Genomic DNA, 17,880 nt, shown 5'->3' on the forward strand with positions numbered 1-17,880 from the left:
TTAACACATGCTTGTGCATGCATGCACACTCATGTCTGGGAGGAGTTTGTAAACAAAGGCACTGCATAAAAATGGCTAGGGCAATTTAAAGCAATACTGTCTGAGCTTGATGTTATCTCACCACACAAAAACTACTGATTTCCCCATTCCCCCCCACTGTCCAGAGTTTTACATCAACAACAACAAACATCCCATCCTCCAATCAACAACCATGCTGTAATCTACATCTCTTGAGAGCGCCAACTCATAGTTTCACATAATTGTCATTTTCAGCCTCTTATTCAGATTATGTTCCCGACTCCCAGTTTACGACTCAGTCAATGAAGTGCTAGATTGCTGACTGTCTACCATTGTGGAGGAGGGGGAGTTTGTACTGTTGGCAATGTAGTAGTTACTAAAGGCAGGGTATCATTTTCCCCTTGCAGGACACGTACACCCAACCCCACTATTGGGTAACCAGACCTGCATTTTTCGATTTTCCCAAGACGTCGCCAATGGCAGGGTTCCCCCGTCAACGGAGACCAATTAAAAAAGTGTGGTCTGAATTTGCATAGCCCTGAAATCTGTGCTGTTAGAAATGCTATGAAGCATGGCCTCAGAAATGGGCTGCAGCAGACAAAGCAGTTGAAATGCAATAGCAGGGTTCTCCTGTGGTCTGTGGCTCAGTGGTAGAAAGACTCCGAGAGGGCATTGGAGGACAACAGAATGTATGCCAGTTACTAGACTGTGAGTGTCTGGCTCTGAGTTTACGTAAACAATGGCTGTCTGCCTTCTAAAAATAAAATGGAGCTGTTAGGCCTAACCTGTGTGCTTTATCCTGTTTCATTGAATCATATTTAGTTTTTTCCTAAAACATTGCAAGAGCATTCCTCTATGGGTCATTATTTAACACCGAGAATGTCCTGTCCCCTTCTCTCTCTCCCTGGATAGTCGTCCTTAAATAATCCCACCATTAATTATGTCAGCGTCCTAACAATGTCCGTCCAGCTCCCAGCCCACTCAGACATGGAAAAAGGCTGTGTGTGTGCGAGCGTGCGTGAAGTTAGGACGTATGAGGTCCGTTCTGGGGAAACATGCTGGAGTCATTATCAGCTTGTAATTGATGATTCCGGGTCACTTTTTCCACCTTTCACAGCAGCTGCACCTGTTGGGTTTTATTGAGTGAGTATGTGACTGAGTGTGATGTGCTGTGTTAGACAAACAAATAGCCTGCTCTGTCTGAGCAGTCAAGATGGCGTCCAAAAGGGTTTACTGCCGGATATGGTTTATGTCTGGTGTCACCAGATTTGGTTTTGTAAACACACAGCCAATGCCATCTGCATGCCAAGGCCAATGTACTCGTATCATATCATCTTTGGATTCGGCTGTGTTGCGGACATCCACTTTGAATTGTTGATGTTTGTTCTGAATAGGTGGAGTTAAGCATGGTGTTTGTGAGTTGGTGTGGGTTTGATTCTCATGTGGACCACATACTGTATGTACAGTTAAAGTCGGAAGTTAACATACACTTAGGTTGGAGTCATTAAAACTCGTTTTTCAGCCACTCCACAAATTTCTTGTTAAAAAACTATAATTTTGGCAAGTCGGTTAGGACATCTACTTTGTGCATGACACAGTTAATTTTTCCAACAATTGAAAACAGACGGATTATTTCTCTTATAATTCACTGTATCACAATTCCAGTGGGTCAGAAGTTTACATATACTAAGTTGACTGTGACTTCAAACAGCTTGGAGAATTCCAGAAAATGATGTCATGGCTTTAGAAGCTTCTGATAGGCTAATTGACATAATTTGAGTCAATTGGAGGTGTACCTTTGGCTGTATTTCAAGGCCTACCTTCAAACTCATTGCCACTTTGCTGAAAATAAATCAGCCAAGACCTCAGAAAAACAATTGTAGTCCTCCACAAGTCTGGTTCATCCTTGGGAGCAATTTCCAAACGCTTGAAGGTACCACGTTAATCTGTACAAACTATGGTATGCAAGTATAAACACCATGGGTCCACACAGCCGTCATACCGCTCATCTCCTAGAGATGAAAGTACTTTGGTGCAAAAAGTGCAGATCAATTCCAGAACAACAGCAAGGGACCTTGTGAAGATGCTGGAGGAAACAGGTAAAAAAGTATCTATATCCACAGTAAAAGGAGTCCTATATCGACATAACCTGAAAGGCCGCTCAGCAAGGAAGAAGCCACTGCTCCAAAACTGCCATAAAAATGCCAAACTATGGTTTCCAACTGCACATGGGGACAAAGATAGTACTTTTTGGAGAAATGTCCTCTGGTCTGATGAAACACAAATAGAATTGTTTGGCCATAATGACTATTGTTATGTTTGGAGGAAAAAAGGGGAGGTTTGCAAGCCGAAGAGCACCATCCCAACCGTGAAGCACAGGGGTGGCAGCATGATGTTGTGGGGGTGCTTTGCTGCAGGAGGGACTGGTGCACTTCACAAAATAGATGGCATCATGAGGAGGACAATTATGTGGATATATTGAAGCAACATCTCAAGACATCAGTCAGGAAGTTAAAGCTTGGTCGCAAATGGGTCTTCCAAATGGGCAATGACCCCAAGCATACTTACAAAGTTGTGGCAAAATGGCTTAAGGACAACAAAGTCAAGGTATTGGAGTGGCCATCACAAAGCCCTGACCTCAATCACATAGAAGATTTGTGGGCAGAACTGAAAAAGCTTGTGAGAGCAAGGAGGCCTGCAAACCTGACTCAGTTACACCAGCTCTGTCAGGAGGAATGGGCCAAAATTCACCCAACTTATTGTGGGAAGCTTGTGGGAGGCTACCCGAAACATTTGACCCAAGTGAAACAATTTTAAGGCAATGCTACCAAATACTAATTGAGTGTATGTAAACTTCTGACCCACTGGGAATGTGACAAAAGAAATAAAAGCTTAAATAAATCATTCTCTCTACTATTATTCTGACATTTCACATTCTTAAAATAAAGTGGTGATCCTAACTGACGTAAGACAGGGACTTTTTACTTGGATTAAATGTTAGGAATTGTGAAAAACTGAGTTTAAATGTATTTGGCTAAGGTGTATATAAACTTCTGACTTCAACTGTATGCTGAATATGTGCGGTAACTTTGAACTGTAACCATGTCACATTTATTATATCAGTCCCTCCTTCTCCACCTGTCCAGGCGTGTGTGGTGCGGCGGCAGCAGAGGATGGTGAAGAACCGTGACTCGGCCACGCTGTCCAGGCTGAGGAGGAAAGAGGTCCAGCAGGCTCTGGAGGCCCGTCTCAGGGGGGCACTGTGTGAGAACCAGAGGCTGCTCCAGGAGAACGGATCCCTTAGGACCGAGCTGGACAGACTTCTCACTGAGGTGAGGGACGGCCTGGGTTTGAACACCTTCAAATTTAACCTTTCCTTCTTAGCTTGAGAAAACCACAGATCTAAAACATAAGTGGAAACAATGGGGTGGAAACCATGACTTGACCTTTTCACTCATTTACATATCAGTGATTGTCTTAAGAAGGGTTGCATTTTTGAAGGTATTTGAACGGTGCCACCGGCGCAGACAGGCACGGAGAGCAGGGATGTGTTTAATTCCAGGAAGGTGCTTCGTCCCTTGTGCTCTTGATCAATCCCTTGATCACTTTTTGGATCTGATAGGACAAGATCAGATTTCAGAGGAATTCATAGGTGAAGCATTAAGCAATATGGCAGTAACCCCACCTTGGCCTATGGTAAGCGAGAGGGAATTTTTGCCACATTGTTAACACCTATCCAATCCTCTTGGATCTCCGCAAGTGCATAGGGGCAAGGCGCTAAGGGTTGATTAATTTAATTGAAGTAATCACTGATCTAGCATGATTCGATAGGTGAATGCTTGTGCCAATGCATAGCTTGCGTAGATCCAGCTAGGTGAAATCAGTCGATTGGTCTCTTTCTCCACAGAACACTGTTCTGAAGGTGACGGCTCCAAAGAGACGGGCTGTGTGTCTTATGGTCGTCCTGGTCTTCTTCGTGCTCAACACGGGTCCCATAAGGTGAGCACTGGTGTTGTGTGTGTGTGTGTGTGTGTGTGTGTGTGTGTGTGTGTGTGTGTCACTACAAACCTCCACAAGCCCTCATGCAGTGTGTCACGACAACCCTCCATAAGCCCTCATGCAGTGTGTCACGACAACCCTCCACAAGCCCTCATGCAGTGTGTCACGACAACCCTCCACAAGCCCTCATGCAGTGTGTCACGACAACCCTCCACAAGCCCTCATGCAGTGTGTCACGACAACCCTCCACAAGCCCTCATGCAGTGTGTCACGACAACCCTCCACAAGCCCTCATGCAGTGTGTCACGACAACCCTCCACAAGCCCTCATGCAGTGTGTCACGACAACCCTCCACAAGCCCTCATGCAGTGTGTCACGACAACCCTCCACAAGCCCTCATGCAGTGTGTCACTGTAGTATATGTCACAACCAATGTGTTTGAGTCTCTCTCCTCCAGTTTCCAGACTTAACGTCAACCACATTCACATATGATCATCCATGCAAATGAATGATCTATCAATGGGTGGCTTTTATGTCAGTCAGTCAGCTCTTTGCTATGTCCAGAGTTTGATAATTCACCAACATGCCTTATAAATTAGGCGTTTCCCCCCAATGTCTCGGAAAAAAGGCCACATCCCCCCCCCAAAAAAAAGTCCCTCACGAAGGAAGGCTTTGGAAAGTTGGATGAGAGTCGGGAGAGGAGAGGGGCTCTGAGTTTTCCATATGCTCAAGCTTCCCAGAACTAAGAATGTGGGAGCGTTGCTTCCCTTCCACGCCATCCGGCTGGTTCAGAGAAACAGCCTGCAGATGCTTATTCATTTTTAGACTCTAAATGTATTCTACCACTCCGTTCTGAATGGACATGTCCCTTTTAAATCCTCTCACAAGTATTTGTTCAGTAAACCCCGGTCAGGAGCTGAGCGAACTTTCGCTAATGTTTCCGGCTCGTGGTGAGACTAGTTTTAATAAAAACAGCACCAGTGTTTCCAGTCATAGCTCAAGTCAAATTTTTTTCAATGAATAAGTTCCTGCTGCTGAGTTGAGTCTTTTTTTTCACTCCCACGTTTGGTTTTCATTTGCAGGAATTCGAGGGGTTTACGTATTTTTGAATTTTTTTTGTAACTGTTTTCATTTGATACTGCTGCACAACTTGTCTATATAAGGAGCCCGACGACGTGTGTCTTTGTGTTGAACACTGCTCTCAGATCTGTAGTGTCTGGTATTGTTTTGGCTCGAGTTGGAGACCACACGCTTTATCCTCTTTCTCTCACTCTCTCGCTGTGGGTGGGTGGCCGTGTGTCTTTTTGTGTGTGTGTGTGTGTGTGTTTGTGTGGTTTAGCCAAGAGTGCCTTCCCTCTCCTACGCCACGTGAAGCTCTGTGTGGTTTTCGGTCTGTAGTCGGGCCACTATAACCAATGCTCTGCTTCCTGATCTGTTGTTCAGATCACTCTTCCTCTTGTCTTCATCGCCCGTTGGTTGTTTCATACTTGTGTAGGCATTTTGACGATTTTGATAAAAATGAGCCTTTATGGATTCATAACAAATTAAACACTAAGTTACCATCAAAATGTCAAATTGGAAAAGAAATTTGATCCTTGTAATGGCTTAAACCACTGTGTGTGTGTGTGTGTGTGTGTGTGTGTGTGTGTGTGTATTTGTGTGTGTGTGTGTGTATTTGTGTGACTGATTCACTGCAGAACATTTCTGTCCTTAAAGGGAAATGCTCTAATAGTCTAATAATGTTCAGATCAACGTGTGTGTGTGTTAGTCCATGTTGTTCTTGCTGTGTTTGGCCTGGCTTGTGTAACTGAAGGCCCTGCCCTGTCCCTCTGGTCTCAGTGTGTGGGAGTCAGAGACCAGCAACTCCAGCCTGTCCACTGGGAAGCCACAAAGCAGCCGACATCTGCTCAGCTTCTCCCCCGACCAACAGCAGAGGAGAGGGGAGGAAACACCAGACCCCCAGTCCCCACTGGAGCCCCTGGATGCCCAGTACCCACAATCCCACCAATCCCAGGACAGGTAATTAACACAACATGAACATGAGGGTCTCCTGACTCAATATACTTATAATACTGTTTATACATATGTTCTCTCTTACATGCACACACACACACACACAAATATACAGTGTGTGCACACACACACACACACACACACACACACACACACACACACACACACACACACACACACACTACCCCTGTAACTGAACGCATAGTTACCCAATTTTTGGTTCCCAGGAGTTTCTTTTAATTTTACGCATATTTGTTTTTTTGTTTTTTTCTCCCCCTTTGAATTGCTTCTAAATGCGGTCTGCTGCCATGGCAAACTGATTCATTATCGGTTTGTATTGGACTTCTGTCATTTCCTGCCCGCAATGATTTAGAAACCTCATCTTTAACAATTTGTTCCACACAGTCTTACACCAGGTGGTTCCTTCTCATATAAGGATAAGTAGCACCAGAGAAGCCTTAGCACAGCACTCTAGCCCTGTAAGAATCGTGATGCCCTGTTATGTATCAACGAGAACCAATGGTTCCTGCTAAGTCTCTCACTGACTTGTGATTGTACCTCAGTGTTCTGGCAGAGCCTGTCTCGAGACACTCATTTACCAGAGCCTGAAGAATGACTTAAGTAAGTAGATGGGATGCTCTTACTGTACGGGAATGTAAATTACTGTAATCATATGTCTGGGGTACACCCTAGGCTCGTTAATTCATTGGAAACGGACCCAGTCTTCTCTTGCCTCAGTATGTTCCACATCAGAAGTACTTTGCTGTTTTTATGGACTAATGGAAAATCAACTAGAGGTGTGAGGTTGCATAAGTGTTTTCGGTGTTCAGGTACTCTTTACAATTGTCAATTATCTCACAATTCACATAATCTTGGTTCCCAGAATAACCAAATCCTGCATGCACGCTGACAGGAACTCGACTATTTTACACACCATCGGCCAGATCACGCACAGGCTTAGATTGATAGGCTTTAAAGCTGGATTTGTTAATTGGTGAAACTTCCACGTCCATTTGGGATATTACAACAACAAAGTAGTAAAGGCAAACAACAAACTCTTTAAAAAAAATCTAATAAATTGTACCTCGGACATCATTGCACGTGCGATAGAACAGCAGAATATGTACTGCAATTTTTGTAAGCACGCTGCTTGACACGTCACTCTGTTTTATCAACAGAACCAAAACAACAAAGGCACGTCCATTTGTGGCGCTGTTTATCCTAATGCAGATTCCATCTTTAAAGCAAGGGAGAAATTGTGGTGTAGATCTTGGGGGAACAGTAGACGTGTGGTCTGGGGGTCCCCCCCCGCCCAGAATTTGTAAAAACATTTTTAAATGCATTTTCTGCAATTCTACACAGTTTGACATTACTTATTATGCCTCTCTTGAGGGATATTTTGAAAGCAGTATGTGGAAGCATAAGTGGAAAGATAAGTCCTCACCATCATTAATGACGGTATTTCAATGCAAATATTAAGAAGACACAAAAGATAAAGACTGAGTACTATTGTAATGATGCACGTTAATATTTACATAGGATATAATCTACTAAGTTGATCATACATTAACTATCACGTTTTGTAGTTTTCATAGTTTACAAGTGGAAGGCATACACTTGGGGGGCTGAGCTAAAAATAAACCTTCCAGTATATTTAAAGTCCTGATATTCAGTCTAACAAACAGCTGTCATTTAAGATATATTTCAATGAATATTAAATAAATATAGTCACTGACACTGGGACACCTCAGGGTTCAATGTGGTCTAAGTTGAACTAAGGACTGGCTGATTGCCTGTTGAAAAGACTGGGAGAAAGAGAGAGTCAGGGGAGAGTCTCCATTGAAACTGTAAATTAGTCCAGGAGTAATATTTCACTTACTGTTACCGAAGCTTGAGGGTTGACGTAATTGGTTCCAGGCTGGGCTCCAAAGTTGGCTTACATACACACCTGACTGCAAGGCCAGTGCTGGCTTGGATGAGGTTGAGTGACACACTGAAATCGGGCAATTCTAGGATATATTTTTTCTAGTTAGCAAAACCAGAGAGGTAAGTAAAGGCAGATTGAGGGGCATTGTGTAGTGAAAAGGGTCTGCGTACAAAACAACTGGCAAGTCCTGGTTTTGTGAATATTCCAGCCATGAATAGTCTTTGTACCATGTGGCATTCCTGTTACCTTATCCCTGCTATGTTCTGGGGAACACCTACCTCCAGGGGGCCCCACAACCCAAAAATAAACAAACAAAACATTTTTGGTTTGTTGGAAAACTAACTTCCTGCATTTGAAAACATTTTGCACTGTTCTATACCCCCCCCCCCCCCCATCCCCGTGGCAATTTCACCTATGCTTTAAAGCCACATCTCTATCTTGGAAAAATGCTCACGAACCAGGAATAAGATGAGTAAAAAAAGAATAATATTGAATTGAAGAGAAGTAGGTACACTCAAGTGTTTTACCAGGCTTCTGGAGTAGAATCAGAGGCATCCAAGAGCACTTAATTCTGTCTAAAAAAAACCAGAACTGTAGAGGATTTGATCAGTTGTTTCTGTTTGACTAAGCATCTATTTCCAGCCCTGCTTTTTTGGGGGGGGGGGGGGGGGGATTGAGAGTGCTCATTTTATCTTGTTGATAATATTTACATGCTGTTATACAGGACTCATGAATGTTTACCTTATTTAGACATCATTCTGTGGTGAAAAATCTGTGGGTTGAATTGGAGTGTTACAAGCAGTGCACAACAAAATAGTATTATTAGGGGTGTCTTTTTAGTGACCAGTTTAATTTTAGTCACCACTGGTCGTCCCCATGTGTCCAGCTGCCTGCTACAAAGTACTGCATCACCTCCTGCAAATAGCCTGCTTTGAGTAGATGATAGTACAGTGCTAGGCTAACTCAAACTGTGTGGTAACGGCCATTCCATATGAGAAGTCGTAGAACATATAGCCTCGTCATCATAGGAGGCTACATAGCATGAGCAGATCTGGGACTAGGCTATAGAACATATACACAATACTGCATTTTGTTTGGGCTAATGGACCATTTTGATGCCCGCATTCTCTACCCTATTGTGTCCTTCTGGTCTGGAGCCAAGGGCTCATTCATCTGGTCACCAGGTTTTGAAGTGGAAGTTCCACACAGATGTCGGGAACAGACGATTTATCAAACCGTTTCCAGTAGACATCCAGTCCAACGTGTGTGTGTGTGCTTGCATGAAGATGAAGCCACTGGCTCTGCAGGTTATTGTTGCAGGTCAATGCGTAGGACTCAACGTAACCCCCTTCTTTAATTTATGACCTAATTCATCAACTAAGGGGAAATGTTTGGCTTTCAAGTCATCTGAGGTGTTGTTTGTTCCAGATGTGAATCAGCTGCTCGTTTAGAATTGATGAACACTTTGGACGTCCAGAGTAAGTGACTGATTGTTCCGGTTAATATCCCAGTCCTTAGGCCACAAGGAAAACCCACAGTACAGAAGCATATCAGCAGCTGGATCACAATGAGATCACAGAGGGAAGGTGAATGTGTTGTCGATGAGGTGTTGATTAATCTCTCTCTCTCCCTTTACCTATCTACCTCTCTCGCCTTACCTACCTACCTCCCTCTCTCGCCTTACCTACCTACATTCCTCTCTTCCTCCCCTCACCTCCCTCTCTCTCTCCCCTCTCCGTGCTATAGGTGGGAGGATTATACTCCAGAGGAGATGGCTCTAGCTGTGGTCAAGAAGGAGCCTCTCCTGTTTGGGTCACCTTCCTCGCCCCCCTGCCAACCCCACTCTCCTGTCTCCAGGTCCAAGTCCCTCCGGTCAGTACTAACCAAGTCCATCTGATTAGTAGCCTACTAACAGCCGAGAATTTGGTTCTACTTAGCCTCAGTCTTCCAGCCTGCTTGTCTCGACCACCAGTATAGAAGCAAGATTAGAACATCTGGCTAGGTAAGACTAGGGTACCTCGATTTCAGAATACAATTCCATATTGAACTCACCGTATTTACCTACCTGAATTGAGTATGAATGAGTCCTCTCAGTACTCTCTGTAGAGCTAGCCTTTGTCTTTCCCACTGCTAACTAGACTGTAATGTGTGAGCCATGTTGGCTGCTCATGAGACCAAACTCTTCACCAGTCATTTTGACGCCGTCACAGTGGAATGAAAAGGTGGCTGGAACTGTGAAACTCACTCAGTCTTCTACGCCGTCATCATTTGAGAGGGATGAGGTTCATATGAAAGCCAGCAGCTGCCTTCAACAGGTCTTACATAGAAGCCATACTTTATTAACTTCAATCTGAATATTCCTTCTTCCCCTGTAATCCAGTCTGACTCAGAACTTGCGAGGCTGGGTTCATCGACACGAAGAGGAGAGAACCAAGTCCACACGCTCTACCACTGATCAGTCCAGACATACAACAACAGATCAGCACACAACCAAAACTGTCCTGGTAGGTTAGACGACTCTTCTATGACCTGCTTGTCTACAAAACAGCGAAAAAGCTATACTAACTAGGTTGTTGGTTTTCCCTGGTCAGGTCCCATGGCCCAAATAATGAGATGTTTTAAAGTGTGATCAAACGTCCGTAATGGTCATTGCATATTTTTCCGGACAGGTTATTAAGCAGTACCTCAGATGATATTTAAACTGTCAGTATGTAGGCCGATGTCTACTCCAATAGAGGTTTCGGGTTTCAGGCCCGTGTCAAGACGGCTCTCCATGACGACCCGTTTAATAGAGCTGGCCACAGGAACATAAACAGTTTAGTGACAATATGTGTATTGTTCTTGTAATGAGGTCACAGCTGCCAACATCTGACTCAATTTGGCTAATAGCTAAATATTTGTGTTTTTGTTGTTATAGGTAATAACGAAATTGAACTTACGGTTATAAAGCCTTTCTCTTATGTTAGATGCTGATATTGGTTGATGGCATTTGACTTTGTTTTGCTATAAGACTTGTTGCTATAACCCCCCCCTTCCCATTTCCCACTTGTCAATCTTGAATGACAATTCTTCATGTTTTACCAGTTAAATGTCCAAAAAGCGTCTGCATACCAACCATTTGATCCATATCAGTTTCATGGGGAAATGCATTTAGATTTCTACAGTTATGCAGTGTTGTTTCAAGTAGCCTACGGTGTTTTGAATGATGTAGTGAGCGAATTGTAGAGCAGGTGGCGTTAACAAACTGTAGCATAGCCTGCCTGTGCTTCGTTTCAATCAAAACACATATTTTGTTTGGTTGAGTTTTGGCCACATGAGCGACAAATGCGACTATTCACACAATCATCGTAAAATCTCATCAGAAACGAGGTGGTGTTTTGTCATACTACGCTATTGTATTCGGTTCTGTAAAATACTATCCCAATGTGATCTCGCAGACATTGACTCAGCTTTGATCTAACTTTATTCAAACGACCACCGTTCGCTAGAGTAGCCAGTTCTCTCCGAGCAGAGACCACTGCCAGGAAGTAGAGAATATAGCACATGTGTGCAGAAGTTTCAGGACCTTAAGCTGTCAGGAAGAATGGTCCGGGTAAGTCGGATCAGCAGCCTCTGCTTGTTTTGTTATGTGTCATTTATGACAGCCTAAATAGAGAGGTTTGAAGACTGCTATAGACCGTATTTTTTGTTTTAGTTTTAGACTGACTTCCATTTGAACCCAGTGAGTCAAGTATGCTGCTTCAGAATGTGAGGAGCTAAATCATTACATTCGTTTTACAGGCTCCTTTAGCCGCTTTACAGCATTATACAGACTGAGTTGGGGGAGAGGGCTGCGATCTATAAAGGAGCTAGATAGCTCCACAAATGTAGTCCTAAAGGTTGGTCCCACTTAGAAGCTAAATCATGTGAATTTGAGTGCTTGGCTGTTTGAACCTTTTACACTAGTGGGAATCGGCCTATATGGATAGGGATACATTGGAATGTTTCTTACAGAAGAAATATGAAAAGCATGTGCATTACCATGGTAGCAATTGAAAGGTAGCAGTTTGGAGATTTTATTACACCAAAACACGACAGTTCACCTGACACAAGATTGAATACAAACATTAAACTGTTGATTTTTATCTGCATTTTACATTTACTGTACTTTTCGCGCGCGTTTGTCGATAACGACATCTGAAAATACATTCAGTAACATAAGAATATTCCTGGAAGAATGTGTTGAAAGGTGCAGCATAAGCTTGTTCTATTGCCAACACGACTGGCTGAATGATTAAATATGATATGACGGTGTTAGGCTTTCACACAATTCAGGGAAATGGATCATTATTATGGTGCCCATAGAAAGGAGTCACGAGTGCATTCAGGTGCGTGTGCCGCTGCAAATGTTCTTCAAAGTAGACAAAAAAAGGTTCGTTCTGGTTCAAATCACCAAGGGTATGACACCATGTCAACTTGTAACTCTACATCAAACATAGTGATCATAAACATTGACACTGTATATGTCAGGAGTTTTATGATATGGAAAAGCGCACATTTTGACTAACGGGTGCTTGGCTTGCATGCATGACATCCGAGCACAATTTATTAGAATCCTCAACGTCTCATCTTTCAAAAATATATAGAGTCCTCTTAATTTACAGCATTTCCCTCGTTCCTGACAACAACAACACGCGCGGGAGGGATGGGAGCAACTTCTTGTCGAGCGATGTGCTCAAGTTCAGAACGTCTGTCAGTCAAAACCCATCGCAGAGCCTGAGCTCTGATGTCATGTGTAGCATGTTGCTGTACAGCCGCTGCATTCCAATTCAACCGTTTACGGGTACAAGTGTAAAGGGTTAACATTGGTTGAGAGAGTTCACATAACGCTTTTAACCCTGTCTTCATGAAGTGTTAACATACTAGTGAAGCCACCCAAAGAAATGGTGCCACTAACATTAGTTGACATGGGACGCAAATGATAACCAGGTCAATCTCAGACGGCTGATTTAGCTTGCTTTAGATACCTAGAATAGTCTATCCACTCAGAAATCGACAGCTTGGAATTTTGATTTTGAGAAGATTACACATTTTTCTAGCTTCCTGTGTAAGATATATTTAAGTCGGTTGCCTAATTGGAAGGAGAGGTTTTGCGCTGTTTATGACACCCTCTGGGTCTTCCAGGAAGTTTAGTGAGTTCTCTGTGATGATCGTCGTGGTAGGTAGGAGTGAGAGTTGTACAGCGTTTCGTGCTCAAGGCTAAGACCTCTCACAAACAGATGGAAACTGGGAGCAGACCGTTCCAAACTATTTACAGGCACATCTACCACCATCTCTCCCACGCACGTAACCCCCAGTGCTAGACCCTGGACCTTTCTTCTCACTGGCTGTGTCTCACATGATACCCTGCTCACAATGAAGTGCACTACTTTTGTCTAGAGCCCTGTTGCATTGGTTATATACAGTTTATAGGCTCTAGGACATACACAGTGCGAGTGATCAACTCTTCTCAAGGTACTCTTTTATATGACTCAGAGAAACAGATTTCATATGGCACTTCTTTGGATGTGTTTTAAACTTTAAACTCTTCCAGACTTTCCTGTCCTTTGGGAAAACCCCTATGCATGTTCCTCTACCTGCAGCAGAACGAGCTGAAGAGAGGCTAACAATAGAGAACTGTGATCTCTCCGACCTGGAGATTTTATTTATCCTAGTTTTGCAGAATATTGGCACCTCTTTAGCGCTTTGATGTCCTTGATGCCCTTTTTTTCCTGGGTTCCCACTTTGAACCTACAGTATAATTTGATGAGAAGCAGTCTGTTCGATACAAGTCCTTTGAAGAAGCTAGAAGGGCTGACTATTTCATTCCAGTAAAGTGCAGGGCAGAGGTGAACCTCCAGACTGTACGTTTATTACAGTGCAGCTGAAAACCCCCACTGTGCTCCACGAAACGCACGGTAAAGCACAGGCTTGGAGAGCCCTCTACACGTTGGACGAATCACAACCATCTGTAACTCTCTCTCCACCTTCCTCTCTCTCTATCCTTACCAACCTGCCGTGTGGAAAGAAGGGGAAAAAGTGGACATAATGTTTGTTGTCATATTTCCTGTGATATCACTTGGAATATTAGACTTGAGTGTCTTACCAGGTCAGGCCAGATTTTGTCGCAGAGTGTGTCTTGAAAACCTCTTCGCTCCACTCTTCCAGTCCCATGGGAATGAGGCTAGCACGCATAGTTGGAGGAGGTGGAGGGATATTTCAGGTGAAAAGGGGAGTGAAATCTACGATACAGACTGGACATCATACAGTCAGGCTGAATACCAAACTCAAGCTGTTCGTGAGTAATGCCGCTCTCAGATTCTGTCACATGCGCCGAACAGGTGTAGACCTTACCGTGAAATGCTTACTTACAAGCCCTTAACCAACAATACAGTTTTAAGAAAATAGATATAAGAAAATATTTACTAAATAAACTAAAAGTAAAACATTTGGCTATATACAGGGGGTACCGGTACCGAGTCAATGTACAGGTTAGTCGAGGTAATTTGTACATGTAGGTAGGGGTAAAGTCACTATGCATTGCGGATTTTATTTTGGGGTTTTCTGTGGTGTGCGTGTCGAAATATGATACAATGACTATGAGGTTAAAGTGCAGACTGTCAACATTATTTTGAGGGTTTTTTCATCCATATCGTAGTCAAAAGAATAGTATGTGGTCCCATATTCCTAGCACGCAATGATTACATCAAGCTTGTGACTACAAAGTTGTTGGACACATTTTTTTGTTTGTTTTGGTTGTGTTTCAGATTATTTTATGCTCAATGTAAATGAATGAAAATGTATTTTGTCATTTTGGAGGGACTTTTATTGTAATTACGAATAGAATATGTTTCTAAACACTTCTACATTAATGTGGATGCTACCATGATTACGGATAATCCTGAATGAATCGGGAATAATGATGAATGAGAAAGTTACAGATGCACAAATATCATACCCCCAAGACATGCTAACCTCTCACCATTATAAAAACAGGGGAAGTTAGCCTTTTTAGGGGTATGATTTTTGTGCATCTGTAACTTTCTCACTCATAATTATTCACGATTCATTCATGACTGTCTGTAATCATGGTAGCATCCACATTAATGTAGAAGTGTTTAGAAACATATTCTGTTCTTTAAACTTTAAAATACTTTAATACACATAAGTGATTTTGTCCCAGTACTTTTGGTCCCCTAAAATGGGGGGGGGGGGACTATGTACAAAAAGTGCTGTAATTTCTGAATGGTTCACCTGATATGGATGAAATTACCCTCAAATTAAAACAGACTGTCTGCACTTTAACCTCAGTCATTGTATCACTGTATCTACCTAAACTACCACGTATCTCTGCACATCGATATGGTATTGGTACTCCTTGTAAATAGCCTACATTCTTCTGTGTTTTTATTGTCTTTATTTAACTATACATCGTTGAGGAAGAGCTTGTAACTAAGCATTTCACTGTAGGTCTACACCTATTGTATTCAGTGCATGTGACGAATAGAATGTGATTGGATTTGAAGTGCCCTCTGTCTATCCAATCTCATCTCATCTCTGCTCCGCACCAGGATACAGTTCAGTATCTTCTGAGTTTCTGAAATGTCCTAAAAAGCCTGTGGTAAACTTGTACTACATTCGGTAGGATTTATCGGAGACTAGAATTAGACTCAATGGAATCCTAATCACCCTCATCTGTACTGAGGTATGGTGTAATCAAATTAAATCAAGCTTTATTTATACAGCAAGTTGTATATATTAAATATTTATTTACCACACAACATGAGGATAAAAAAACTAAAGAATAACACTAAAATCTGAATGATTAAAAAGCACCCTAAGGAAAAGCAAAGCTAAAAAGGAGTGTTTTAAGATCTCTTAATTATGTCCACAGTTTCGGCTCTCCCTAAGGTGTACATTCTATACCCTCAGCCTCATGCCTCACCCCTCCTTAAGTCCGGTGTCTACCCTCCTTGAAGCGTGAGGCTGAGGCATGACGATTGACTTAGAGTAAGGAGAGTTGTTGATTGACTCAATGAGGGGTGAGGTTTGAGACCGAGGGTGACATAAAATGTACATCGCTCTGGGCACAAATCTCTAACCACAGTGAAACATTAAACGCCTTTTCAGAGCCTCTGCATGTCCCGAAATGCTAGGAAGACTAATTTCTCAAAATGAGCCTGATGCTGTTTGCACAGCTGCTGGCCACTCATGCAGTGACCTGTTGAACCTGTGTGCCAGGACTCACTGTCATTGTCTTTGATTGATAGGCTTTAGTCAGTTATTTTTAAAGTGTTCATTTCATCCCAGCCTTGTTGGTTTTTATGGTAATATTGCATGTGTCATCCAACGATATGGGTCGTATCAAATTATTCCCGAAGTGCTCAAACATGACTTAAAAGAAGCTAACTGATATGTTTTTAGATTTTGATCGGAACGTTTTTAAAGGGGAAGTGTATTGAATTTTAAAAGAAAACGTTTCAGCTTACATGTATTTTGCATGGTGACAGGTTTTATTCCTGTACTTTAGTTTCACGTGTAGTTCACAGGCCATATGTATAGCAGAGATAGGATGAGGATCAGGCTCTTATGGTCAGTACAACAAAGCACTGCTCTTAGAGAGCATGCTGAAGTCAATTAATGTGGCGTACTGGCTAAGGAAATGGTCAACTACCAAAAAAATGCCACATAAATAACTAATATGTCTCTTTTTAAGTTCTACTTGTTTTTTAGTTTGTCATCAGTCAGCCAAGACAAAAAACACAATGGTATTCCAGTCTTCAGTATATGATTCCAGTTTCAGAATTCAACTGAAATGACTCACTGACCAGCATTTTATCACTTTTTCACAGAAGTCACCTGAGGAGAGACCCCAGACGAACCAGTCCAGTAACTCGGTTGTAACAGTCCGCTACTCTGAGTAAGTATTTATCAAAAAATTGCGTTTTAAATGGACCCTACAGTATTTTCGATGTGTCACTTTCCCAAACTCTTCAGATGTTCACCATATTTCTCTCCAAATGATTTTATGGCCATGGTTTTCTTTCTGGCTCCACTACTGTTTCTTCAGTAGAATGAGAGGCCAAACCAGTGGTGTTGCTATTTAGCTGCCCAACCACAATGGTAGCCTTGTCTACCAAGTCACCAAATGGTAGACCTATGCTACATGAATCGTATTGGACTGACCCTTTTTTTTCAGTTTTCGCCTGAAATGACATATCCAAATCTAACTGCCTTTTATCTCAGGCACTGAAGCAAGGATATGCATATACTTGATACTATTTGAAAGGAAACACTTTGAGTTTGTGTAAATGTGAAAGGAATGTAGGAGAAAAAAACACATTACATCTGGTAATAGATAATACAAAGAAAAAAAACGGCCGTTTTTTTTTGTATCATCATCTTTGAAATGCAAGAGAAAGGCCATAATGTGTTATTCCAGCCCAGGTGCAATTTAGATTTTGGCCACTAGATGGCAGCAGTGTATGTGCAAAGTTTTAGACTGATCCAATGAACCATTGTATTTCTGTTCAAAATGTTGTATCAAGACTGCCCAAATGTACCTAATTTGTTTATTTAATAACTTTTCAAGTTCAAAACGATGCACTCTCCTCAAACAATAGCATGGTATTATTTCACTGTAATAGCTACTGTAAATTGGACAGTGCAGTTAGCTTAAATTCTTGTTAATCTTTCTGCCAATTTCAGATATGTCTATGTCCTGGGAAATGTTCTTGTTACTTACAACCTCATGCTAATCGCATTAGCCTACGTTAGCTCAACCATCCCGTGGATGGGACACTGATCCCGAAGAAGTAAAAAAAGGTGTAATATAAAAATATGTGTGGTACACATACAACTTGTTACACTGTGAGCTGAGAACTTGCAGTACTATTACTAGTTTA

General features: G+C 42.3%; 1 protein-coding gene across 5 annotated transcripts in view; it reads left to right on the forward strand.

The window, feature by feature from the left end:
• Positions 1–17,880, forward strand: part of LOC106568908 (cyclic AMP-dependent transcription factor ATF-6 alpha) — a 49,991-nt gene that overhangs the window by 7,975 nt on the left and 24,136 nt on the right. For all 5 annotated transcript variants that reach the window (XM_014139710.2, XM_014139712.2, XM_014139714.2 and 2 more), the window contains exons 8-13: positions 3,165–3,350; positions 3,926–4,017; positions 5,857–6,036; positions 9,704–9,829; positions 10,338–10,461; positions 16,828–16,895. In XM_014139710.2, coding sequence (XP_013995185.2) covers positions 3,165–3,350; positions 3,926–4,017; positions 5,857–6,036; positions 9,704–9,829; positions 10,338–10,461; positions 16,828–16,895 — 776 coding nt within the window. The remainder of the gene's footprint in view (positions 1–3,164; positions 3,351–3,925; positions 4,018–5,856; positions 6,037–9,703; positions 9,830–10,337; positions 10,462–16,827; positions 16,896–17,880) is intronic.

The sequence above is a fragment of the Salmo salar genome, chromosome 14, assembly GCF_965601325.2.
Source record: "Salmo salar chromosome 14, fSalSal1, whole genome shotgun sequence".
In the NCBI taxonomy this organism is placed as follows: Eukaryota; Metazoa; Chordata; class Actinopteri; order Salmoniformes; family Salmonidae; genus Salmo; species Salmo salar.